This window comes from Pleurodeles waltl, chromosome 9 (genome assembly GCF_031143425.1).
Source record: "Pleurodeles waltl isolate 20211129_DDA chromosome 9, aPleWal1.hap1.20221129, whole genome shotgun sequence".
In the NCBI taxonomy this organism is placed as follows: Eukaryota; Metazoa; Chordata; class Amphibia; order Caudata; family Salamandridae; genus Pleurodeles; species Pleurodeles waltl.
This window is the reverse complement of record NC_090448.1, coordinates 648,600,215-648,627,254: the sequence shown is the minus strand read 5'-3', so window position 1 is coordinate 648,627,254 and position 27,040 is coordinate 648,600,215. Positions and strand designations below refer to the sequence as shown.

Genomic DNA, 27,040 nt, shown 5'->3' with positions numbered 1-27,040 from the left:
CCTCTGCACCTGGACACCACATTGCCTCCCAAAGTGACCTCCTGGGGCTGCCTCGGAGCTTGCCCCATACTCACTTTAACTCCCAAAAACTGGCCCTGTAAGTCATTGTTAAATGCCTTTTTGCAGAATGTTTATTCCCTATAGAATAACATTACCGCTTGCAGCCAACAGTTTAAGTGTATTTTACTGTGACTTAAAAATTGATAACTCGAAAAGTACTTACTTGATGATGATGATCTTGGTGTATAAAGTTACATAAAAATCTGTGTTATTTTTATAAACTGGTGTTGGATTTCTTTATTGAGTGTACTTGTCTTGCTTACTGGCTCTGCGTGTGAAATAAATGCTTAACGCTATCCTCTTATAAGCCTAACAGCTCGCCCACTCTACCACAAAAGAGAATTTTTAGGGTTACTATTCTAACATCCTGTCAGTCAATAAGGGTCGCCCTGGACTATCTGCGTAGGGTACATTACATTGATACACTACATAGATAGTCATTAATCACTGTAGGAATTTGCCTAACATTGATGTATTTAAATTCTTTGTAACTTTTAAATCTTGTATATCTTGTACATTAGAGGGAAAGTGGATAGATGCAACACAAAATTCTAATGAACAACTTCAGGGTTATCTTAAATAGCCACATTTGACACTAACTAGCTCTATCAGATTTATAACACTGCACCGGTTGAATTTGTTTGAAGACTTTTGCCGTCTGCAAATGGGTTATATGAGCATGAGAACGAAGCTTGGATACTACTTAAGAGTCTAGAGACCTTCATGAAAGAGGCCAGTAAAAACCTGGGGTGAAAGATTAGCACAAGAGAAATAGCATTCAAGGCAGGTGACACACAAGTGCCAAGTATCTTTAAAGATAACCCTAATTAAGGAGAAGCAATTTAAAACTCATCTAGCCTCTACTTGTGAGTGCTGGTCATCCTTCTTTAAATCCACACTTTCTGATATGAGTAAGTAATGCTAAGAGAAAGAAGAACAGAAAACAGTACAAATAACACAAGGGCTTGGAAGGAGCAGTAAAAAAAAAGTCCAAATTAAGACTTCTGGAACATCATAAACTGTTCAAGGCCAAGACTTACCAATATCTGGAATAACTTCATCTTCATCAGAATTGCTGTCTTCCTCAGAATCATCATCTTCATCTTTCTCAGACAAGTTTTCTATCTCGGTTACTGTGCTGTCCTCATAGGTGTAGCCAATAGAAGCTTTCTTTTCAGACAGCCTGCAAAACCACAAATTAAATACTAATAACTAAAAAAATGTCTTCCACCAAATTATAAACATGGACTGAGCTGTAAAGTTATACAATACATTTTCTGGATATTTTGCCATTGGACACAAACCCGGTGACAAGGTGCACAGGTGGATATCTTTGCCCTAAATATATGACATTGCACACAGCACAAACACTACTGCAACTAAACTGTTGTTTGACCAAACATATTGAAGAAACAGCATCAGATACCACAGGTTCATTGGAAATGGGAAAGTTACACTTGTAATCGTAGTTCTATTCTGGGGGAATCCTCAATCATAGGCGCTGAATATTCCCGTCCACATGAAGGCATTCTGGAGCACTTTTTTGTTTTTAATTAAAAAACACTAGATATATGTTTTGTATTCAACTTTGTACAACATGACATTGTATGTGTGTCTGCAGCCTAAAGAAAAGGCCAACAAAATTGCAAAATTTCATTAAATTTCCAATTTTTAAAAAGGAGCTCATTTCACAGAAAATTGTTCTGATAAAGTAGTAGTAGTAGTAGTAGTAGTAGTAGTAGTAGTAGTCACTATAATGTATAGGAGAGAAAACTGGCACTGGGCCTTTAAGATCCTCATAATACACCCAGCAATCCCATCATGCTCTACAGGCGACAGCTAGGTAGGTCAGATCATTTTTGTGGAAATCATATGATCTTTGGTGTAAATTGTTGAAAATGAAGTACTACTTGCCCGGGGAGGTGGGAGGATTGCTTTTGACTTTGCTGAGGATTCCCCTGGAATAGATATAATATCAAAGGTGAGTAACATTTCCTTCTCTGTCAGGATATCCGCATCAAGGAATAAGCATTAAATAGAATAGAAAGCCCACTCCATAAATAAGTGGATGCAAAATAGGAAACAGCTCCAACAATCACCTGACAAGTTTCCTCAAAGAAGCTGTCCTACTAGAGTATCTGCTCTAGAGTCAGAACCATACAAAAGTGTCTAGTGAAAGTATCAACCGATCTCCACGTAGCAGCTTACAGATTTCTTGCATGGGGACTTTAAGGCCATGGTAGCGGACAGCTTTTCCCCGCATGTGGGATGTGTTTAGGTCTACCAGGTAGGTGCCTTTTAGCTAGTTGGTATGACTAGTATACAGGAAACTATCTATCCAAAAATGGACTGATTTCATTATGGTAAACTAGTCCTTACTGGACCATAATTTATAAAGATGATTTGATAGTCTCTTATATCTTAAGTTTTGTCTAGACAGACTTTCAAAACTCCTTTTATGTCTAGAGAAGGAAGAGATCTCTCTGCTGGAGTTGCCCGGTTGGCAAAGAGATGGTTTAGTTAATGAGAAAATTTGAGGAAGAAAACTGGAATATGTTCTCATTACCACTCTATTACTATAGAATACTGTGTTTAGTTCTGTAGCACATAAAGCCTGTCTTTCACAAACTCTGTACAGAGCAAATTAAGAAAGCTGCTTCCCATGCACGATGTTGTAAAGAAGCTTTGTAAATGGGTTCAAAGGGGGGGGGGGTCCTATTAACTTAGATAGAACAGTGTTAAGCTCCAAAGTCAAGGAGGAGAAGGGGACTTAATAGGAGGAAATACATTTCACTGGCATTCTAAAGGAGGTCTGTGATGGAGAGGTCCTGTAAGCAGTTATAGCTGCAAGGTGTACGTTAGTAGAAAGAAAATGTAAACCAGACTTTACCATATGAAGCAGGCAAGGTATTACCACTTACTGACACAATGATGGATTGTGGATATTCTAAATAAACCAAACATAAAATATCTCTCCACTGAAAGGCATATGATCTTCTAATGAAAGGTTGTTTGGATTCTCAGAGAATGTTCGTAAGTCTTGTGGAAGACCTAGATGACCAGAGTGCAAGAATTCGAAAGCCTGTAAGTTCAGTGATGGAAGGTTTGGATGTAAGACCTGGCCTCTGAACTTGTACAGGAGATCCTGCCTGCACAGTAGTCTTGCGTATGGTCACAGTGACAGGTTAAGGAGGTCCATAAGCCAAAATGTGTACGGCCATTCGGTGCTATCATATTCCTGGTTCTGGACTGGTAGAACTTGATGGGAACTGTTGGTATGAGAGGGATTGTGGGAATGCATAGACATTTCTTTGCCCAATCTTCCAAAAGGCCATTCCCCTTTAATTCTGGTTCCTAGAATCTGGATACATTTTCTTTTTGCACCTGCAAACAAATCTATTTGTGGGTAACCAACATCTTGAAAAATTTCTAGCAAGGCCCTATTGTTTAGAACCCAGTCATGGTTTTCTTGAAATACCCAGCTGATTGAGTCTACTTGCATGATCTGAACACATGGAAGGTGACAGCCGTAACTGTAAAATGTTTCACTTTTAACAATTACCACATCGCTAGAAATTGTTGAGGGATAGTGGCCTCAAGTGAGCTCCCACCCACTTCAGATAATACATTGTTGTATTATCTGTGAAGTGGAGTCTCAAGAGCATCTTCAACAGCATACCTGCCAACGGTGAACACACCAGTAGCTTTTTTGTTCTCAGAGTTGAATGAGAGCATCACCTCTTCCTCTGATGGTGGTTTCCCCTTGGATTTTCTTCTATGTGTGTCCTTGGAGCGGGAGGAGGGAACTATGCATGAAAGATTAACTTCCTGAGGGTACAGGTCAGCAAACAATGTAGAGTCAGGATATGTCTGGGACATGGAGTTGAGGCCAAACTCTTAGATCAGGCCCCGCAGAAGGGTACAGCCTCTATGCTCTCAGCTCAGACATAGTTAAGAACCTCTAGAACATCTATAAACACATAAATCATGAATGGATTGTTCATCTTTTTTTACCATGTCTGTAATATGCTGATGACCTTGCTAAATTTCATCTGCCGAATTATCGCAGCTCACACTCTATGTGCCAGATTGTTTCAGTAAACATATTGAAAACTTATCTTGCATCTTTTTTGTCTCGCCTTGGCATGAATGATTAACAGCACGAAAGGGTTAAGTAGTCACAAAAATTAACTGACCTGTCATCTGTAGCACATGATAGGATGCAGAATGCATTATGAGATTCTTTAAGGCAGATTTGCCAGTTTTCTCTCCTATGCTTTACAGTGCAGCCTCTTGCAAACAATGTCACACATTTCCTTTCAAAAAACGGTTTCTGAAAGATTCTCCATCATTACCACTTTATCAGACTAATTTTTAAAACATTATTTTAAAAACAAAAAGAACCTTAAATGGAATTTGTCCATTTTGTTAGCCTTTTCTTTTGGCTGCAAACATATGTAGTGTACTGTAGTGCAAAGTTATGGAAAATGTCACTTACCCAGTGTACATCTGTTTGTGGCATGGGACGCTGCAGAGTCACATGCTGTGTATTATCCTGCCATCTAGTGTTGGGCTCGGAGTGTTACAAGTTGTTTTTCTTCGAAGAAGTCTTTTCGAGTCACGAGACCGAGGGACTCCTCCCTTTTGGCTCCATTGAGCATGGGTGTCGACTCCATCTTAGATTGTTTTCCCCGCAGAGGGTGAAGTAGGAGTTGTGAATATAGTAAATGTGCCCATGCAAAGGAGTAAGTATGTATGTACATAATGTGTATTAAAATAGTATTTATTTACAAATTTACAAAATAAAAATTTTCATTCAACTTATAACGGCTACAGGCTCCCGGGGAGGTGGGGGGGCGCATGTGAATCTGCAGCGTCTCATGCCACGAACAGATGTACACTGGGTAACTGACATTTTCCGTTCGATGGCATGTGCAGCTGCAGATACACATGCTGTGCATAGACTAGTAAGCAGTAATCTCCCCAAAAGCAGTGGTTTAGCCTGTAGGAGTTGAAGTTGTCTGAAATAATGTTCGTAATACAGCCTGTACTACTGTGGCTTGTTGTGTTGTTAACACATCTACACAGTAATGTTTTGTGAATGTATGAGGCTGCCTTACAAATTTCTGTCATAGGTATATTCCCTAGAAAAGCCATTGTGGCACCTTTTTTCCTGTGGATGTGGTATGTGGCACTGTGACCATACGCAAGACTACTGTGCAGGCAGGATCTCCTGTACAAGTTCAGAGGCCAGGTCTTACATCCAAACCTTCCATCACTGAACTTACAGGCTTTCGAATTCTTGCACTCTGGTCATCTAGGTCTTCCACAAGACTTACGAACATTCTCTGAGAATCCAAACAACCTTTCATTAGAAGATCATATGCCTTTCAGTGGAGAGATATTTTATGTTTGGTTTATTTAGAACATCCACAATCCATCATTGTGTCAGTAAGTGGTAATACCTTGCCTGCTTCATATGGTAAAGTCTGGTTTACATTTTCTTTCTACTAACGTACACCTTGCAGCTATAACTGCTTACAGGACCTCTCCATCACAGACCTCCTTTAGAATGCCAGTGAAATGTATTTCCTCCTGTTAAGTCCCCTTCTCCTCCTTGACTTTGGCGCTTAACACTGTTCTATCTAAGTTAATAGGACCCCCCCCTTTGAACCCATTTACAAAGCTTCTTTACAACATTGTGCATGGGAAGCAGCTTTCTTAATTTGCTCTGTACAGAGTTTGTGAAAGACAGGCTTTATGTGCTACAGAACCAAACACAGTATTCTATAGTAATAGAGTGGTAATGAGAACATACTCCAGTTTTCTTCCTCAAATTTTCTCATTAACTAAACCATCTCTTTGCCAACCGGGCAACTCCAGCAGAGAGATCTCTTCCTTCTCTAGACATAAAAGGAGTTTTGAAAGTCTGTCTAGACAAAACTGAAGATATAAGAGACTATCAAATCATCTTTATAAATTATGGTCCAGTAAGGACTAGTTTACCATAATGAAATCAGTCCATTTTTGGATAGATAGTTTCCTGTATACTAGTCATACCAGTGGAATGTGCCTTTGGTGTAATAGGTAGATCTCTTTTTGCTTTAATATAGCAGGTTTGAATACATTTCACTATCCATCTGGCAATGCCTTGTTTGGATATAGGATTCCATGCATGAGGTTTTTGGAAGGCTACAAACAATTGTTTTGTTTTGCCAAACTGTTGTGTTCTGTCAATGTAATACATTAGTGCTCTTTTTATGTCTAACGTATGTAAGGCTCTTTCGGCTACTGAGTCTGGTTGTGGAAAAAAGACTGGGAGTTCCACTGTTTGGTTTAGGTGAAATGGTGATATAACTTTTGGTAAAAATGTGGGATTTGTACGGAGAACCACTTTATGTTTATCTATTTGTAGAAAGGGTTCTTGTATAGTAAATGCTTGTATTTCACTTACTCTTCTAAGAGATGTGATAGCTATTAGGAAAGCTACTTTCCAAGTTAAGTATTGCATTTCACAAGAATGCATGGGTTCAAATGGTTGGCCCATGAGTCGTGTTAATACAATATTGAGGTTCCACGAAGGTACTGGTGGTGTTCTCGGGGGTATGATACTCTTTAATCCCTCCATAAATGCTTTGATAACTGGGATTCTAAAAAGTGATGTTGAATGTCTAATTTGCAGATAGGCAGATATTGCTGTAAGATGTATTTTAATAGAAGAGAATGCTAGTTTAGATTTTTGTAAGTGTAATAAGTAACTTACAATGTTCTTTACGGAAGCATTTAGTGGTTGAATTTGATTATTGTGGCAGTAGTAAACAAATCTTTTCCATTTGTTTGCATAACAATGTCTTGTAGTAGGTTTCCTAGCTTGTTTAAGGACCTCCATACATTCTTGTGTAAGGTCTAAGTGTCCAAATTCTAAGACTTCCAGGAGCCAGATTGCTAGATTGAGCGATGCTGGATTCGGGTGTCTGATCTGTTGTTTGTGCTGAGTTAACAGATCTGGTCTGTTTGGTAGTTTGATATGAGGAACTAATGACAGGTCCAGTAGTGTTGTATACCATGGTTGGCGAGCCCAGGTTGGTGCTATTAGTATTAGTTTGAGTTTGTTTTGACTCAATTTGTTTACCAGATAAGGAAGGAGTGGGAGAGGGGGAAAAGCGTAAGCAAATATCCCTGACCAACTCATCCATAACTCATTGCCTTTGGACTGAGGGTGTGGATACCTGGACGCAAAGTTTTGGCATTTTGCGTTTTGTTGCGAATAGGTCTATTTCTGGTGTTCCCCAGCATAGAAAGTAATCTTGTAGGATCTGGGGATGAATTTCCCATTTGTGTGTTTGTTGGTGATCTTGACTGAGATTGTCGACTAACTGGTTTTGAATCCCTGGGATGTATTGTGCTATTAGGCAAATGTGATTGTGAATTGCCCAATGGCAAATTTTTTGTGCTAAGAAACACAGTTGTGACGAGTGTGTCCCTCCTTGCTTGTAGAGGTAATACATTGTCGTCATGTTGTCTGTTTCGACAAGAATGTGTTTGTGTGCTATCAGTGGTTGAAATGCTTTCAATGCTAGAAACACTGCCAATAGTTCGAAGTGATTTATGTGCAGTTGTTTTTGCTGAATGTCCCATTGTCCCTGTATACTGTGCTGGTTGAGGTGTGCTCCCCACCCCATCATGGAAGCATCTGTTGTGATCACGTATTGTGGCACTGGGTCCTGGAATGGCCGCCCTTGGTTTAAATTTAGAGGGTTCCACCATTGAAGCGAGAAGTGTGGCTGGCGGTCTATTAACACTAGATCTTGGAGTTGACCCTGTGCTTGTGTCCATTGTCTTGCTAGGCACTGTTGTAAGGGCCGCATGTGTAGTCTTGCGTTTGGGACAATGGTTATGCATGAAGACATCATTCCTAGAAGTTTCATTACAAACTTCACCTGGTAGTGTTGGTTTGGCTGCATGTTTAATACTATATTCTGGAACGCTTGTACCCTTTGCGGACTTGGAGTGGCAATCGCCTTTTGTGTTTTGAGTGTTGCTCCCAAGTATTGTTGTATCTGGGATGGTTGTAGATGTGATTTTTGGTAATTTATAGAAAACCCTAGTTTGTGTAGAGTTTCTATAACGTATTGCGTATGAACAAGACACTGTTGCTGAGTGCTGGTTTTTATTAACCAATAGTTTAAGTATGGGAATACGTGCATGTGCTGTCTCCTTATATGAGCGGCTACTACTGCAAGGCATTTTGTGATACCCTTGGGGCTGTTGTTATCCCGAATGGTAACACCTTGAATTGGTAATGCACGCCCTGGATTACAAACCTTAAGTATTTCCTGTGAGAAGGATGTATGGGTATGTGGAAATATGCATCCTTGAGATCTAACGTTGACATGTAGTCCTGTTTTTTTGAGTAAGGGAATCAAGTCTTGAAGTGTTACCATGTGGAAGTGATCTGATTTGATGTAGAAATTCAGCGATCTGAGGTCTAATATGGGTCTCAACGTTTTGTCTTTCTTTGGAATTAGGAAATATAGGGAGTAGACACCTGTTCCTTTTTGATGGTTGGGTACTAGTTCTATTGCTTGTTTTTGTAACAATGCTTGGACCTCTAGCTGTAACAGGTCTAAGTGTTGTTTGGACATATTGTGTGCTCTTGGGGGAACATCTGGTGGGAAATTGATGAATTCTATGCAGTAACCATGTTGGATAATGGCTAGGATAGGACCCATGCGTCCATAGTTGTTTGTCCAGTTGTCGTAGTATGCAGTAAGTCTCCCCCCCACTGGTGTTAAGTGTTGGGGGTTTGTGACATTGAAGTCACTGTTTGGCTGGAGTTGTTTTAGGGCTTTGGAATTTCCCCCTTGCTCTTGGGAATTGACCACCCCTGTGTGAACCTAGAAACCCTCCTCTTTGGTACTGCCCCTGATAGGTGGGTCTAGCTTGTGAGGTGAAAGGCTCTGGGGTTTGGGTACGAAACCCCCCTCTAAACTGTGGCCTTCTAAAAGTGCCTCTGCTCTGTGGGGAGTAGAGAGCGCCCATGGCTTTGGCCGTGTCTGTGTCCTTTTTTAGTTTTTCAATTGCCGTGTCCACCTCCGGCCCAAACAATTGTTCCTGGTTAAACGGCATATTTAACACAGCTTGCTGGATTTCCGGTTTAAAACCTGAGCTCCGTAACCATGCATGCCTGTGAATGGTTACCGCAGTGTTCACTGTCCGGGCTGCTGTGTCTGCAGAGTCCAGTGCCGACCTTATCTGGTTGCTGGAAATTGCTTGTCCTTCCTCAACAACCTGTTGGGCACGTTTCTGGTGTTCCTTGGGCAAGTGCCGTATTATATGTTGCATCTCGTCCTAGTGTGCCCTGTCGTAGCGAGCCAGTAGAGCCTGTGAATTGGCAATCTGCCATTGATTGGCTGCCTGTGCTGCCACCCGTTTGCCCGCAGCATCGAATTTCCGACTTTCCTTGCCGGGGGTGGTGCATCCCCTGATGATTGGGAGTTTGCACTCTTTCTGGCCGCTCCCACGACTACCGAATCTGGTGTCAGTTGCTGTGTTATAAACGCAGGGTCCGTTGGGGGAGGTTTATATTTCTTCTCCACCCTAGGTGTGATAGCTCTGCCTTTCACTGGGTCCTGGAACACCTGTTTTGTGTGCTTGAGCATGCCTGGGAGCATTGGCAAACTTTGGTAGGAACTGTGGGTGGATGCCAAGGTGTTAAATAAGAAGTCATCTTCTATTGTCTCCGCATGCATTGCTACATTGTGGAAAGTAGCTGCCCTTGATAACACCTGCATATGTGCAGTGCTGTCCTCTGGAGGTGATGGCCTTGCAGGGTAACAATCGGGACTGTTGTCAGAGACCGGTGCATCATATAAGTCCCATGCATCCGGGTCATCCTGTGTCATCCCCGTGTGTGTTGGTGACTGCATTGGGGGTGTTGTTACCGGGGACAGCTGTGGTGAATGCAGTGGAGAAGGCAGTGGCGAAAACCTTGGTGGTGGTGTTTTGTCTCTTGCCACCTTTGCCTTTGGCTTCATTTCCGACTCTTGAAATGCTAGCTTTCTTTTTATTTTAATTGGAGGTAGAGCTTGTATTTTACCAGTCTCTTTCTGGATGTGCCGCCTCCTTTGAGTATGGTCTGGTTCTCCCATACTTAATTCCTGCTCAAATCGATGTTCTTGCATTTGGCTGGAAAGTCTGTGTTCTTCCGTGTAGGAGCCTATTTTCAGGCTCCGAGGCTGCCTTTTTCGATACCGAAGGTTTCGAAGCAGTCTTCTTCGGCTCCGAGGTAGCCTTTTTTACCTTCGGTGTGTCGAACTCTCGGTGCCGAGATGGTTCGGAGCTGGTATCTCGACCGGAGTCAGACGGCTTCGGCTGTTGTGTGGCCTTTTTCGGTGCCGGTTTGGTCACTGTGTTTTCGGGTTAAGCCATGGCCTGTTGGCAGTGGCATCCCCTTGGCCTTTATGATTTTGGAGTGAGTCTTGGACGGGGCTGTTTTACTCAGTTTTCTGTGGCGTCGTTGGTAGCTCACTTTCGGAGTCGTCAGAGTCCGATTCTTGTACGGAGATTCTTTCCTCCTCCTCCTCGACGTCGATCTGTTCTGTCGGTGTCGACTCAATCTGTAGTCTTCTAGCTCTTCGATCGTGTAGGGTCTTCTTCTATCGAAATGCCCGGCAGGCCTCTCAGGTATCCTCCCTGTGTTCCGGTGATAGACACAGGTTATAGACCAAGTGTTGGTCCGTATAAGGATACTTGGCGTGGCAATTCGGGCAGAAGCGGAAGGGGGTCCGGTCCAACCAGGCCCCGTTGAGAGTGGAAGCCCCGAAGGGCCGCCGTAGCGCTTCTCCTATCTGTGTTGATGTACTAACACTAAACCGGTACCGAGCGCGAACAATACCGTCAAATTTTCTATAATTAGTTAACTTTCCCGATTCGAAATACGGAGCGAAGAGGAACACGTCCGAACCCGATGGGGGAAAGAAAACAATCTAAGATGGAGTTGACACCCATGCGCAATGGAGCCAAAAGGGGGAGTCCCTCAGTCTTGTGTCAAACTATGACACCTAAAACCTAAAGTCTTCCACACTACTCTGTGCTTTTCCTCCAGTGTGTTCAACAATCAAGGTAATTCACTATAAGACCCTACCATTTGTAGATCTGGTTTTACAGAGCATCCTATTGCCAAACCTTAAGTGTTCACCCGAATAACAGCGTTAAGAAGCAGTAGCTAGAGGAGCTTAAGCTCTGCCAAACGTTGATTTACTTCACAAGTTTTAATTGTGCAGTAAGTGTGTTTTCAATGAAAGTGTGTGTACTGCACTTTTTGCCATAAAAGAAAGCCTATGCCTAATAGATTAAGCCTAGGTGGATTATGGTGAAAAGCTAATGAAAGCACTTTTGGCCTGACTGGTTCACTGAGAAAAGTTATGCTCAATGTCATAAGCCTAATATAGGTTATGGCAGCATTCTGGCTTATCATTGTTTTGCCTCCCATGCCATCCCAATTTGGACCGACTCATACACAAATCAGTCCTGACACTGCTCTAATGGAAACAGCAAAGCCCAAAAAGCCAGGCCAGGTCTTTCCTGAACTAAAACGCAAGTAAACAAGACTGGCTCTGTCTTGAAGGGAGCTCTTCAGTCAGGTGCAGCTTGGTACCAGTGACACAGTGAGCACGGGAATCACAACTGGGCATATCCATGCCACTTTGGATGGTATGTTAAAAATACAAAAGGTGATGAAGGAATGCTTGCAATTTGTCTAACCACTGCCCATTATTTGGGTATTATTCCAACCCACTGCTCTTACATTGGCCTTTTATTCTTATACTTCCAAGGCTTTATGGCATTCCTATCTTTAAGACGGCTTTTGAGACAGAAATTTAAAGATTTTTTCGGACGTAAGCAATACCAGTCAAAACACTTGAAGTGGTACCATTCTTTTTTGCCCACAACTTGCTGGATTTCTTCTGTGATTTGTGAAATGGATACCTTTTGTATTTGTTTAACTTTATGATTATAGGCTTCTAACAGATGCAGCTACCCATTTTAAAAGGAAATGTCCCAATGACCAGTTAATCCTGTGATGCTGTGGTAATCTGGCCAGGGTTTCTAGATCAGGCTCTACTCACATTTTTTACGTAATTCACAACACAGCTTCTACTTCGTAGAAGAGAAGAGATTTAGGATGGGGTTTAAGTGTATTCACAGCATCTACTACACACTTTGCACAGAAGGAACTGGCCAACAGAATTCAATTCAATCAAACCAGAACTACTCCTGAAGATGATGTGGGTACCTTTATTTTTTTTCTAAACACAATATGACTGCTGCCCCCCCGCTCCTGCTCCTCCCACTCCCCCCCGGAACCCCCCACCGTCATAAGTTACAGCACAACTGGTAAGTCATTCACAGATACACCAGACCCAGTCTAAAGAAAACGTTACATTACTTGGGCTAATAGAGGAATGTGGTAGAGGGGGTGTGGAGTTTTGGAGGTATGTTCTCGGAAGACTTGCACACTGGTAAAAAAAAATGGTTTACTGGTGTTCAGAGAGGGACACAACGAGGTACTGGAGAGCCTAGGAGGCACCACCACTGCTCAAGTAGCCCAGAGGAACGGACGTTTGTGGTAGACAGAAGCATGTGAAGAAGTGGGGCCAGAAAATTAAACATTTTCCACAGGTCTTTGGTTCAGACTGATCAGTCTTTTACTAAGCAGCTTTAGCTACTACTGTGCACTCAAGGGTATGTGCAAATTCTCACATACTACTGACCTGGTTTCAATGTGCAAGTGTGTGTTTTATGTCTCTGCCTCTTTTACATCAGTAAAAAGTTATACTAAAAACGGTCAAGACTGCTATATTGCCAAGCATTTAAATTAATGTTTACTACCATTTGCAACTTTAAAAAGGACTCTCAAACTGAAAAAAGGCATTTATTAAAGAATGCAAATCTCTGAAAGATCCATTTCTGGAGGAATTGCATTGTCTACACCACATGGACTATCCTAAACCTGATAAGTAGTAAAATCAAATAACACTAAAACCAAAGAAAAATCAAGTGTATGCATTTCTTCAGGAACATATACACATAAGGTTATTTCTTCAGTCAGGGTTAAGTTTAAAGAGGTACTCACTTCTTTTTCTCATCTTCTGTGGGTTTCTGCAAACCACCATAAAGTTCATCAATGTATATCTGATAAAGGCACTGCTCTTCCGAGACTGCGAACACAAAAGGTAACTGAAATTAATAGACTACTTGTTTGTATCAAAAGCCAAAATGGTGTATAAAACAGTACTTAAAAGCATGATATGTTGCCAAATATATTTCAATGGGCCAGCAACACTATAGGAAACCACCACCTTGCATTAATTCAAATAGGGATCGTTAACATGGTTTGATTTCGTTGCTGTAAAATCTTTGATTATTTATAAAATAAAAATCATAAAATAATTAAATATACATTGCTGTGTAAATATAATATCAAAAGTACAGACGTAAGCTAAAATGCATAAATAGAACATGGAGGAATACATTCTTCAAGAGCACTTAATATCAGAGACATCATTATTATCCTCAACACTTCGAATAGGTTACACTAAAAACTTGCAGTATCATGCCAATGCAGGACACTTTTCAAAAAGCTCCAACATCATAGCACATCACCATATCAGCCATAGGTTGCAGGAAAAGGAAGGCTCACCCATGCGGGCACACTCGGCAGGCTCTAGGAATTGGTAAAAGGAGTCTATGGCAAAAAAAGGGGAATAATAAATACAAAACAATGTGAAGCGTTTGAGCGTCTGAAGGGAGGAACCATCACAAGGACAGGGCAATATGCTGCTGAGAGCAAAGTGACCTGAAGGAAGACTTACATAACTTCTGATAGAGCCTATCCTTAAGTTCGCCAACAGGGACCTTTTCCAAATGTTCTTCACCAATGACAGATAAGGCTCAGGTCCTGGACAGGTTTTAATCACTAAATAATCTCTCAGCGTTATTTTACTAAGATTCGTCCTCTCTCTCAGTTCCTTCGCACTCAAGACAAAGTGCTCCCTACCCTTGGCACGCTCTGCCTTGCTGATCACCTACAGCAAAAAACAACACAGTTCTGGCCTACCCATCAAAACTGCCAACTGCCCAACAAGGACAACCCATGGGATTTTGTGGCCAAACACACAACATAAACAGTCCTCAATTACATTGAGGTTAAAGGCAGTAGCCTGGTTACTCCAAACTGCCAGTCACATGTGGCTTCGAGCACATCTGACACTGTCCTCCACATAGGCTAAGTTAAGCTACTCATGCATGACAATAGGGGCCCCTGGAGCCGAACCCAGCAGCCTTCTACAGAATCAGTTTTCTTGTTGTTGTACAGAGGTGCAATCCCAGTATCCGACCAGTCTGCCTTAGAAGTAAAAAAAGGGGAGGCACTACATCCTGTAAACTTCCAACAGTGGCAAAATGGGTTTACTACCAACAGAAGAGGAAAACGTAAATCACCAGAAGATGACTAAAGCGAATACAGCATTTGGCAAAACAGAGTATTCATCTGTTGTGTGCATCAAACATAACACCCAACACCCAAATAAGGGAATACTCTCACCCTTTCGATGGATTTACCCACACAAGTGCGGTATCATTTTTATCAGAAGACCAAGGAGAACGCTGGGTTGTAGGATACTTGCCACCATGGTGATCCCACGCAGAAATACGAGGAAAGTATGTTTTGTTTTGTTTTTAGCTAAATTTGAGGTTTACAGGGGATTCTGGGCAGGCAAGAGTTTGGAGGATCTATGCAAGCCACACCTCCCTGACCCTCGGTGTCTAGTTCTCAGAAATGTCTGGGTTTGGTAGGTTTCCCTACATGGCCAACAAGCTCAGGGCCAAAAACACAAGTTACGCCCTTGCAAAACCAGGTTGTTTTGTGATAGATAATTCTGATGTCTCCACAATTCGTTTTGGGCCATTTCCTGTTGCGGGCTCTAAGCATACCCACACAAGTAAGATACTGTTTTTATCTGGAAACTTAGGAGAATGCTGAGTGGAAGGAAGTCTGTGGCTCCCCTAGGATTCTAGAACTTTCCATCACAGAAATGTGAGGAAAATGTGTTTTTAGGCAGAGTTTGAGGTTTGCAAAGTATTCTAGGTAACAGAACCTGGAGACAGCCACACAAGCACCACCCTTCTTGGATTCTCCAGAGTGTCTAGGGTTCCCCAACTGCCGGCTGAGCTTGGGCCCAAAGTCCACAGCTAGGCACATTGCAAAAAAAGGTCTGGTTTCAGTGAAAAGTGTGATGTGTTCACGTTGTGTTTTGGGCTGTTTCCTGTCGCGGGCACCAGGCCTAAGCACACAAGTGAGGCACCATTTTTATCGGGAGACTTCGAGGAACACAGAATGGTAGAAGAAGTTCTATTGCTAATTGTCTTTTTCTGCATTTGGTCTTCCAGAGTAAGACAGTGTGTAAAAAAAAAAGTCATTTTGAGAAATGTCCTCTAATTCACATGAAGTATGGGTACCAATAAATTCAGAGATGTGCAAATAACCATTGCTTACGAATTTCATATCTTGTGCCCATTTCAGAAATACATGTTTCCTTGATACCTATTTTTAATTCTCTATATTTTACCAAATGAATTGCTGTATACCCGGTACACAATTAAAAACCATTGCAAGGTGCAGCTCAGATATTGGGTACCTTGGGTTCTTGGTGAGCCTACAAGGCCTGTATATCCCCACGACCAAAAGGGTCCAGCGGACGTAACAGTATATTGCTTTCAAAAATCTGCCACAGTTAAAAGAAGCTACAGATGAAAACGTAGACACAAATGGCTATTTTTTTTTTCCAACTCAACTTGAATATTTTTTTCATTTCAACTGTTACTTCATATAGGAAAACCTTAAAGTGTATACACAAATGACCACTTGCTGAATTCAGAATGTTGTCTACTTTTCAGAAATGTATAACTTTCCGGGATCCACCATTGGTTTTACACCTATTTCTACCTCTAACAAAGAAGGCTGAAAGCACAAAAAAGGGAAACTGCGCTATGGCCCAGTAAAATGCCAAAACTGTGTTGAAAATGTTGGTTTTCTCACAAGTCTGCCTGTTCCTGAAAACTGGAAAGATGGTGATTTAGCACCGCAAACCCTTCACTGATGCCATTTGCAGGGGAAAAAACAGACGCTTTCTTCTGCAGCACTTTATTCCCATTTTTCCCTACAAAAAACAAATTTTGCTGCCTTTTGGCTAATTTCTCAGTCCCCTCCAGGGGAATCCACAAACTGGGAACCCTTACAATCCCCAAGGTGGTGGAAACAAGAATTTGCAATGCAATAAGTCTTGCATTTACTTGAGCTGGAACTACTAGCATTGTAAATGCATAACTGGACTTTTTTGCCACATTAATTGGTCAACCCTGCCACATATTTGGGTCCTTTCTGCCACATATTTCCTGGGCCCCTGGATATAACTGAAGGGCTAATAGACCTACTGAAATATTTTTTGAACAAGGCCCTTAAAACACAATCTACTCCCAGGTGCAAAACATATTTACTTGGCAGCTGGTACAGGCGACATTGCCCACGTGGCAATGAATAAATAATTGTACTCCAAGAATGCATGCTTACTGGATCACTGTCCCTTTACTGCAGTCTGGGGAGTCGAACAAAAAACTCAAGATTTTTTACACGCTTGAGGAGGGCCACCTCAAATGATATTAATGATCCTCAGTCAGTCTTGAACAGAGATATTAGTTATAAAATATTGACCTCTTTACAGATTAATCAACTGTAAGCTCTCCTTGCGGTTAGTTTTACAACTACACGCCCACGCACAGCTAAGGTTTCACAGACTCAAACGTTAGTTCATCTAGTCACTTTTCTTCTTAGTGTTTGCATCTTGTATCACGTTCTAAAAATAAAACTACAAGTCCTAGAATGCAAAGCTAAAACAAACTAAATGAGTGAATCAAGCATCAAACTAGGGAGCTGGACAACCCTACGAATACTACTCCAAGGGCTGGTTTCCAGCTTGTATCACTTTATAAAAATAAAACTACAAGCCCCAGAAGGAATGTGTGTGCCATAAAGAAGTGTTCTAAGCATATCAGAGTGCATATAATGTAAAATTGTCAAAATAACTGGCGATTAATGTTCTTTCTGGAGAGAGAACATATTTTTGTCTAGTGGCAGCTTGGACTCACTATAAAGGCAGCACAGAGGGTCAATGTGCCTGCTGCAAAGAATATTTATTAAGCAGATCAGAGAGCATATAATGTAAAAACAATACCGCAGGTCGAGTTCGCGCTCTGAGAACTGTGAGCGCCATGACAGCAGCGGAGCTCAGACAAATGAAAAAAAAGTAGTTCACAACACTGAAGCATATCGGCAATCCTGCAATTATCCCTGTAACAGGGTCGATGTCCAAGGCGGTAACCATACCGTCCCAAGGCGAAAGAAAAATAAAGCATTTACCAATGACTTCAAGTACATTTTTGAAAGGTAAACGAATTAAAGTGATGGGTGAGAGGTAGGTGTGGATAAAAGCCCACAATCCTTACAACAGGTCAAAGAGCTTGTACGTGGATACCTTATGTGGACAAAACGTTATGGAGGCCCAAGCGCTAACTACCCCAATTAGACAAAAAAGGATTAGCGCAGAGGGGGAAAAGGCCTAGCAGCGAAGGGGTTAAGTCAATAAATGACATATAAAGCTCCCCTTTCTTAGCTGTGACATACTTCACAATTATAAAGCTGAGGTTAAGACATTGTTCAACTGTCACCAATCCCTCGCTAAATACATATTGCACAGGACAGAGAAAATTATTGTCCCTCACCCAAGACGCTATTCGATGAAGGATGACCCACCCCACTGTCTTGACTGTGGGGTCCAATAACGATATTTGTCTAGAATAGCATGGCTCCTGTCTGTTGTCCTTCTTAAACGACGGTACAAATATGGCGCACTTCCATGATTCTAGGATTTTGTCACGGTCAGCAATATTTAAAATATTGGTAATAAGGGGAGCCCATAACTCGATATTGGCCTTAAAGAGATCCAGGGGAACCCCATCTGGATCAGGAGCTTTATTAGCAGGACTACCTGTGATAGCACTGACGATCTCCGGATACTCAAGGGAAAGCTCCGTGGTGGGGCTGAGCTGAATCCTCAGCTGGCACTAATGTGAGATCGAAGGTTGATGAGTCACCCACTTCTCTAGGTTTATATTAGGACATCGACTGTCCGTTATCCTGTGGAAAGCCAGTTTACTATTAACTATATCCCAAAATCCCCTTGTATCTTTGCGTCTACAGGTGGAAACTAGGTACTCCCATCTATTTTCCTTTAGTTTTTTTTTTCTTTTCTTATAGCCTCCCTATATAAAATTCTGGCAGCCATAATACTCGGGTGGTCCCGCGGCCTGGCATTCAGTAGCTCTCTGAGCCTATAGCTAGCAGAATTAAATCCTTACTAAGCCATAACAGCTTGTTAGGCCTCCTCCCGTCGAGACAGTTTGAGCAAAATTAACGTAACAGAAGAACCAAGGCTACAAACGCCACTAGGATATCAGTGGCAGGCAAGTTGGCAGTTAAAAGAGTCAACCAATATTTCCTGGTTGCCTGTTATCACCAGACTCGTCAACGTAGGAATAACCATGGACCACCACTGAAGTCTCAAACCCTTTTCCCATTGCAAAAGCCTGGTGATCCCAAAGCTTTTAGTTCAACTGGATCAGTAAGGTTGCATCATGGAGAATCCGAAGGGGTTATGATGGCTAATACATGATTCAGCTACTTTCCAGATTACTTGAAAAAAAACAAAAAAACATTCTATGGCAGAGTACCAGCCCAACCAAAAAAAGTCGGGGTCTGATTTAAAGGGTCATCCACATGTTCCATTATACTAGATGAGCCCAAAGCCATTAACAGCCTTCCATCTCCCTTATCAGATGGGACCAAATGGTTAGTGCACATTTCACAAAATGAAATGGTCAACGGGTGTAATGGCTGTGATAATTTAGCATTAAAATCACTCCCCACAATAACACTAAAGTCACAGTCCAAGGTGAATGACTTTATATTCAGGGTGGACAGCACCTTAAAGAGAAAAGTCTGTCTGGCAGCCCACTTCATATACAGAATTAGAGAGCTTGATTAAAAAGAAATTAAACTTATTTTGCAGCACTACCCACACTACCTTAATCCTATTACAATTTAAGACTATCGGGATGACTGTTACATTTAAAGAGGTCTGAACCAACAGCGACAAGCCCCAACCCCCTCACCTCCCAGGTCATCTTTGTCGCTTGGAATGTGGCTCTCAAGGCCATCACATATAAGCTCCCCAGGGGAACCATGTTTCCTGCAGCACTGCTACATCGAATTGAGAAATGAAACCAAATTACCTAGGGTCCTGCTGCTTACTCATGGCCCCCACAATATTCGACCTGACTATCTTTAGTGGCAGGGACCCTGCACTCCCAAGATAGAATTATCCCCTAAAACCTTAGCTGTGTCCATAAGTGCATCTAAGGGCTCGAAGGGTATTTCAAAGTTAAAGAGATCTGACAGGGGAAAGAATCTATTCGCAATAGGAACTGTGAACCTAGCTACCTAACCTGTCTTGGTTGTCGAAGACACCTACCTATCTCCCCTCCTGGGCTGAAAGCTTCTTTAAAAGAAACCTAAATGGACAATGTTTATATTAGCTCTTTGCAGAAACCCCTTTGCTTCGCTGTAAATCAGTCGACAGCCCAATTCTGGGTATTTACAGTGAACAACAAAACCACATTCTGGTGTTTAGAAGAGGGACCGAGCCAGCCAACCCTTCTTGTGAACAATGTATCACTATATTCATTTATATTAAAGTCTGCATTTCTAGACAACCAATGGCAAACTTGATTTTTCAGTTGGATAGTGGATTACTTGCTAGTAGAGCTTAAATAGGGTACACTAGTCAGAACGGCCACGTATGGACAACAGTTTGGAGGGAGACTTAAGCAGGACTGTTTAAGAAAAGGATGAACCTTGGAAACGTTAACAGTCTCTGGGGTCCATTCAGAGGCCTAGAACCTCCTTGTATGTCTCCAGCCCCCACTTTACCCACTGACAAACATCTGGAGTAAGTATTGGGGAGCAAGGGGGCTTTTTGGCTATCGCTAAACCAAATTTGGCCTTCTGACCAGCATGTTGACCAGGTTGTAAAGCTCCATCCTCAGCCGACGGCCTTGTGAGATCAGGTCATACGTTCATAGTTGGTGCCCGGTGGATAACAGATAACAGATCTGCATGGGACTTAGTTAACTGGGTAACTGTAGCTTCCAGGCGTTGTATCCTGTCCAACAGCGAGGTAACACTTGCTACCAACACTGATATATTTTTTTCTAACACAAAATCTCAGACAATAATAACAACACTTTTGGATGCACTTCCAGTGGTTGAGAAGCCCTTAGTAGGTTGTAAGGAAGAGAGCTCTAGGGATTCGTAGGCGCACTTTTGGGCTCTAGGTATTTTAAATGTTCTAGATAGTCCCACTTCTTTGGGATTCTACTTTCTTTTGGTATAAGGGATGTTACCACTAATGTTCAGGCATTTAGCAGTATTGTGTGAGCTATTAAGATTAGAGCTCGTCTGTCAGTCAGTCAGTCATAGAAGAGATTGCATGTATCCCACTCAGGTGGTCCCCCAAATTACTATTAGGACCTCGCCCACATCGAGGGGCAGGCGCCTCACTTCAAGATCAATTTCTTTGCTTTTAACCCCAGCAGTCCGGGCAAGGAAGGTGTCAAGAGTAGTACCGGACAATGCTTTGGAAGGGGCAGTATCGTTGTCCCCGGGTAGCTTACGCATCCCCATGCAACCCTAAATACTCCCATCAAAAGGGTACGGTACACCAAAGTCAAGGACGTATCATGACCCAAAAGTGACGAGCCAAGTATGGTAGCCCAGACTGGCCTCCTCCGCCTGCTGATGAGTGCCAATGTTCTTTCCCCTAACAAGGTAAAATGCTTTCATTGTGTTACAATTGGCACACACCAGGTCCCTAGTAAACGGTGCGCCCCTGGTATCCATGGCATAGGTACTAAAGAGAGTACCGAAGGGCTACAACATGCACCATGTTACCCTAAGGGACCCTCATACAAATTGCATGCAGAATGCCATCTCAAGCTGCGTGACGTGGTGCAAACCATGTGCTAAAACACAACATAGCATAGTCACATAGTGATTAAGCTAACTTCCTGCATTAAATATATGTAAGTCACCCCCACAGAAGGCCTTAAGAGCCATAAAGCAGGGTGCATTATATTAGATGTGAGGGCTTATCTACATGAGCAGATATCCCCCTGTACTGTCTAGTTCAATTCTAGATGACAACTGAACAGGGAGGCCATCTTAAGTATATGTACTGGCACTAGTCATTACGAGTTCTCCAGCTACATACTGAAACCTATGGTGTTTGGTATCAAACACCTCATCTTAATACATCTATACTGAAAACAGTATTAGCTTTATTGTGACATGCACCCACTGGGCACCTTAGAGGTCCTGCCTGAAACCTACAAGTCTTCTATTGTGCTGCCAGACTGGCAACTTCCAGGCTGCCACCAGATGAGCTTCTGACCCCCTGTAGGTGGGAGCCAGCACTTTGAGGTCAGGAAACAATGCCTGCTCCGGATATGGTGTTAGGCCCAGTCCCCCACAGGAAGTGGTCATATAGGAGGCGTGGTGACCTCAAGGATAAGTAGTTCATTGGCTACTGTGGACTCATTGATGATACCTGCAGCCTCTGCCCATAGGCCCCCTCAACCGCGAGTACTGCTGATGGGAGAAAACACGTGCTTTAGGACACCTCTGCACCCATCACCCCTGGCCTGTGGAGAAGAGGACCGAGGTGTCCCTCCATCCCTGAGCATCTCAAGGCTTGAACTCACCGGTTGGTTCTCCCCAACTGAACTACCTGTCCAAAGCAACAGCCTCATTGAGCACTGGATGCCGTACTACACTTCTGCACCCGGCTGCCCCAGTGCCGCCCGGTGTGACTTGTTGGTATGGTCCTCAACCATGCCCAATACTTAGGTCCAAAAGATTGGTCCCGTAAGTCAATGTACTACACCTGAATACAGTACTTGTTTTTCTCTCCACAGGATAACACTGCTGCTTCTGAAAAATGCACTGTTGACTTTTGAAACCTGAAAGTAGATTTCTTGCAAAACGCACTTAACTGATCGTATTGCTTCTGGTGCCTTAATATATATAAAGACACGTTATTTTTGTAAATTGATGTGGATCTCCTTATTGAGTTGGGTGTCTCATTTATTGACTGTGTGTATTTGCAGATGTCTAATACTCCTCTCTGATAAACCTAAGACTGCTCAACCACACTACCCCTAAAAGACCACCTTGAGATTGCTAGAGCAAGTCCCTGTCCACTGGCAAGGGAACCCCTGGACTCTTTGCACGGTATACCTCATTTTGGTATACCATATAAAGAGCCAGCTTCCTACACCTGACTACAACATGAAGGACTGAGTTTGAGGTTACCACCTTTGAAAGCACCTCTGCACCCGGACACATCAGGGTAGGTAAACTTGACCGTTGATGCTATCTTGGACCTTGGTTCCTTACTTACCTTAAGTCCAGAAGAACAGTCATGTAAGTTGTTTGAAAGTGACCATGTGCAGAGTATGTTTCACCCATTGGATAACATTTGCATTTGAGACTCATGCCTCAAATACGATAGTTGTATTTTCCATGTGTAGGAAGATGGCTTTGCATAGTGGACCAAAATGAGGTACACTGTGTAAAGAGTCCAGGCAAAGCCCTAAGGGTTTAGAGAGGCACAAATTACAACACTAAATGCTCTCTTTTGTGGCAGAGTGGTTAAGCAGTTTAGGCTTGTCAGAGGGCAGTGCTAAGCATCTGTTGTACTCACAGAGGCATTAAATAAGACACACTCAAAGAATAAATCAGAGCACAATTTAGAAAAATAGCAAGGATGTTTATGTAAATGTTTATGACACGATTATCAAGACTGATGGGAGATAGGCAGGGTTTGGTGCCAAAAGTCCACAGCACATCTTCTGCTGTTGCTTTCATGCAGCTCTAATTTGTCCTCTTCTTCTGGATCCATTGAATCTGAGTTCCTGGCATTAGGGGTGCCACCTAAATACACAATTTAGGAGTGTTTAAGGGGAGTGACAGATAGTAGCCATTGGCCTGCCTACTTTTAGGGTGACTAAACCCTCTATATGACAACTTCAAGTGGGGAGTGGGCACAGCCCTGACCCAGTGAGCCTAATTCCACCAAAAACCAAGATGGTGGAATTCTAAGTTTAATGTTCACATCAGGTAGCCCACTTAGGGGTGGATCTAGCCTGATGGAGAACACACCTCCTGACTAGCTAATTTTTCCACCTGTCCTAGTGCTAAATGGGCCCGGGGAAGGGAGGTGGCACCTCCACTGACTGGGGAAGCCTGGATGGCATAACAAAGACAGCAGACACCTTTGAAGCCTCCTGCCTTGATATGCTGGTAACTAACCATCCTGCTTGGAGGAGGTAGTAACACCTCCACCCACAGCAGGCTTTGTTTCTGACCACAGAGTGTTTAGGCTGGCTCCTCCAGGGGGTCTGAAAACTCCTCCATGGTGGCGAGCAGGTGAGGACCAATCAGCCAGCACATTAGTAGTTGGCAGGTTTTCAGAGGCACCTCTAAGGTGCCTTCTAGGTGCATGTATCAATAAACCCAACATTGGAATCGGTGCGGGCTTATCAATAAGAGATATTTCATACCACCTGGGTTCAGTGAAGCCATCATGTAGCTGGGGAACTCCTAATTACCAATGTCCAGCACATGCACTTTCTACAGCTTCCCTGTTCACTTGTAATATCTGAGAATAGAATTAGACACCACAGGGGCATATCTATTCATGCAGATATGTCTGCACATGTAGTATAGGTCACCCTGCCTCAGGTCTATAAGGCCTGTTGTAGGGGTGACGTACCTATAATGCATTTAGTGTCTGTAGGCATGGCACACAGGATGTGTGCCATGTCATGTTTTCACTTTTCTTTGCATCATGTCACACAGCCTGCAATGGCAGTTTGCATGAGTGTGCTGAGGGGGGTCTCTTAGATTGGCGCAAAACATGCTGCAGCCCTTAGGCACCCTCTTTAGTCCTCCAGGCCCTGGGTACCAGGCATGCAATTTACCAGGGACTTATAGATGCTAAAGGCACGGCCAATCGGAGAACAACTGCACAGTTTTAGGGTAAGAGATCTGGCACTGGGGACCTGGTTTGCAGTGCACTTCTGTCATAATTGTATCAAATACCAGGCAAAAAATGGGGGTGACCATGTCTAAAAGGGGCACTTTCCTAAACTATTGTAAGGAAATGCCTCCTTGGCATGGTTACCCCCTGACTTTTTGCCTTTGCTGATGCTAAGTTTTGATTTGAAACTGTGCTGAGGCCTGCTAACCAGGCCCCAGCACCAGTGTTCTTTCCCTAACCTGTACTTTTGTTTCCGCAATTGGCACACCCTGGCATCCAGGTAAGTCCCTTGTAACTGGTACCCCTGGTACCAAGGGCCCTGATGCCAGGGAAGGTCTCGAAGGGCTGCAGCATATTTTATGCCACCCTGGGGACCCCTCACTCAGCACAGATACACTGCTTGCCAGCTTGTGTGTACTAGTGAGGACAAAACGACTAAGTCGACATGGCACTCCCCTCAGGGTGCCATGCCAACCTCACACTGCCTATGAAGTATAGATAAGTCACTCCTCTAGCAGGCCTTACAGCCCTAAGGCAGGGTGCACTATACCATAGGTGAGGGCACAAGTGCATGAGCACTGTGCCCCTACAGTGTCTAAGCAACACCTTAGACATTGTAAGTGCAGGGTAGCCATAAGAGTATATGGTCTGGGAGTCTGTCATGCACGAACTCCACAGCACCATAATGGCTACACTGAAAACTGTCAAGTTTGGTATCAAACTTCTCAGCACAATAAATGCACACTGATGCCAGTGTACATTTTATTGTAACATACACCCCAGAGGGCACCTTAGAGGTGCCCCCTGAAACCTTAACCGACTATCCGTGTAGGCTGACTAGTTTTAGCAGCCTGCCACACACCAGGCATTTTGCTGGCCACATGGGGAGAGTGCCTTTTTCACTCTGTGGCTAGTAACAAAACCAGTACTGGGTGGAGGTGCTTCACACCTCCCCCTGCAGGAACTGTAACACCTGGCGGTGAGCCTCAAAGGCTCACCCCCTTTGTTACAGCACCCCAGGGCACTCCAGCTAGTGGAGTTGCCCGCCCCCTCCGGCCACGGCCCCACTTTTGGCGGCAAGGCTGGAGGAGATAATGAGAAAAACAAGGAGGAGTCACTGGCCAGTCAGGACAGCCCCTAAGGTGTCCTGAGCTGAGGTGACTAACTTTTAGAAATCCTCCATATTGCAGATGGAGGATTCTCCCAATAGGATTAGGGATGTGTCCTCCTCCCCTCTGGGAGGAGGTACAAAGAGGGTGTACCCACCTGCAGGGCTAGTAGTCATTGGCTACTAACCCCCCAGACCTAAACACGCCCTTAAATTTAGTATTTAAGGGCTCCCCAGAACCTAGGAACTCAGATTCCTGCAACCTAAGAAGAAGAGGACTGCTGAGCTGAAAAACCCTGCAGAGAAGACGGAGACACCAACTGCTTTGGCCCCAGCTCTACCGGCCTGTCTCCCCACTTCTAAAGACACTGCTCCAGCGACACTTTCCACAGGGACCACGACCTCTGAAGCCTCAGAGGACTGCCCTGCATCTAGAAGGACCAAGAACTCCCGAGGACAGCGGCTCTGTTCACCAAAGACTGCAACTTTGAAACAACTTGCGTTTCCCGCCGGAAGCGTGAGACTTGAGAGACTGCACCAGACGCCCCCGGCTCGACTTGTGGAGAACAAACACTTCATGGAGGACTCCCCGGCGACTGCGAGACCGTGAGTAGCCAGAGTTGCCCCCACAGCGACGCCTGCAGAGGGAACCCCGAGGCTCCCCCTGACCGTGACTGCCTGCTTCTAAGATCCGACGCCTGGTAAAGACTGCACCCGCAGCCCCAGGGCCTGAAGGATCCGACCTCCAGTGCAGGAGCGACCCCCAGGTGGCCCTCTCCCTTGCCCAGGTGGTGGCTACCCCGAGGAGCCCCCCCCCCTTGCCTGCATCACTGAAGAGACCCCTTGGTCTCCCATTGATTTCTATTACAAACCCGACGCTTGTTTGCACACTGCACCCGGCCACCCCCGTGCTGCTGAGGGTGTACTTTCTGTGTGGACTTGTGTCCCCCCCGGTGCCCTACAAAACCCACGTGGTCTGCCCTCTGAAGACGCGGGTACTTACCTGCTGGCAGACTGGAACCGGGGCACCCCCTTCTCCATTGAAGCCTATGCGTTTTGGGCACCACTTTGACCTCTGCACCTGACCGGCCCTGATCTGCTGGTGTGGTAACTTTGGGGTTGCTCTGAACCCCCAACGGTGGGCTACCTTGGACCCAAACCTGAACCCCGTAGGTGGTTTACTTACCTGCAAAAACTAACAAACTCTTACTCCCCCCAGGAACTGTGTACAATTGCACTGTGTCTAGTTTTAAAAAAGCTATATGTGATTTGTGAAAACTGTATAAGCTGGTTTGCTAATTCAAAGTTCCTAAAGTACCTACCTGCAATACCTTTCATTTGAAGTATTACATGTAAATCTTGAACCTGTGGTTCTTAAAATAAACTAACAAAATATATTTTTATATACAAAAACCTATTGGCCTGGAATTGTCTCGGAGTGTGTGTTCCTCATTTATTGCCTGTGTGTGTACAACAAATGCTTAACACTACTCCTTTGATAAGCCTACTGCTCGACCACACTACCACAAAATAGAGCATTAGAATTATCTCCTTTTGCCACTATCTTACCTCTAGGGGGAACCCTTGGACTCTGTGC

General features: G+C 43.6%; 1 protein-coding gene across 3 annotated transcripts in view; it reads right to left on the bottom strand.

Annotated features, from left to right (window-relative positions):
• Positions 1–27,040, bottom strand: part of CLASRP (CLK4 associating serine/arginine rich protein) — a 664,783-nt gene that overhangs the window by 485,209 nt on the left and 152,534 nt on the right. For all 3 annotated transcript variants that reach the window (XM_069207696.1, XM_069207697.1, XM_069207699.1), the window contains 2 exons: positions 13,199–13,283; positions 1,101–1,243 (listed from right to left, as the gene is read on the bottom strand). In XM_069207696.1, the coding sequence (XP_069063797.1) occupies positions 1,101–1,243; positions 13,199–13,283 (228 nt within the window). The remainder of the gene's footprint in view (positions 1–1,100; positions 1,244–13,198; positions 13,284–27,040) is intronic.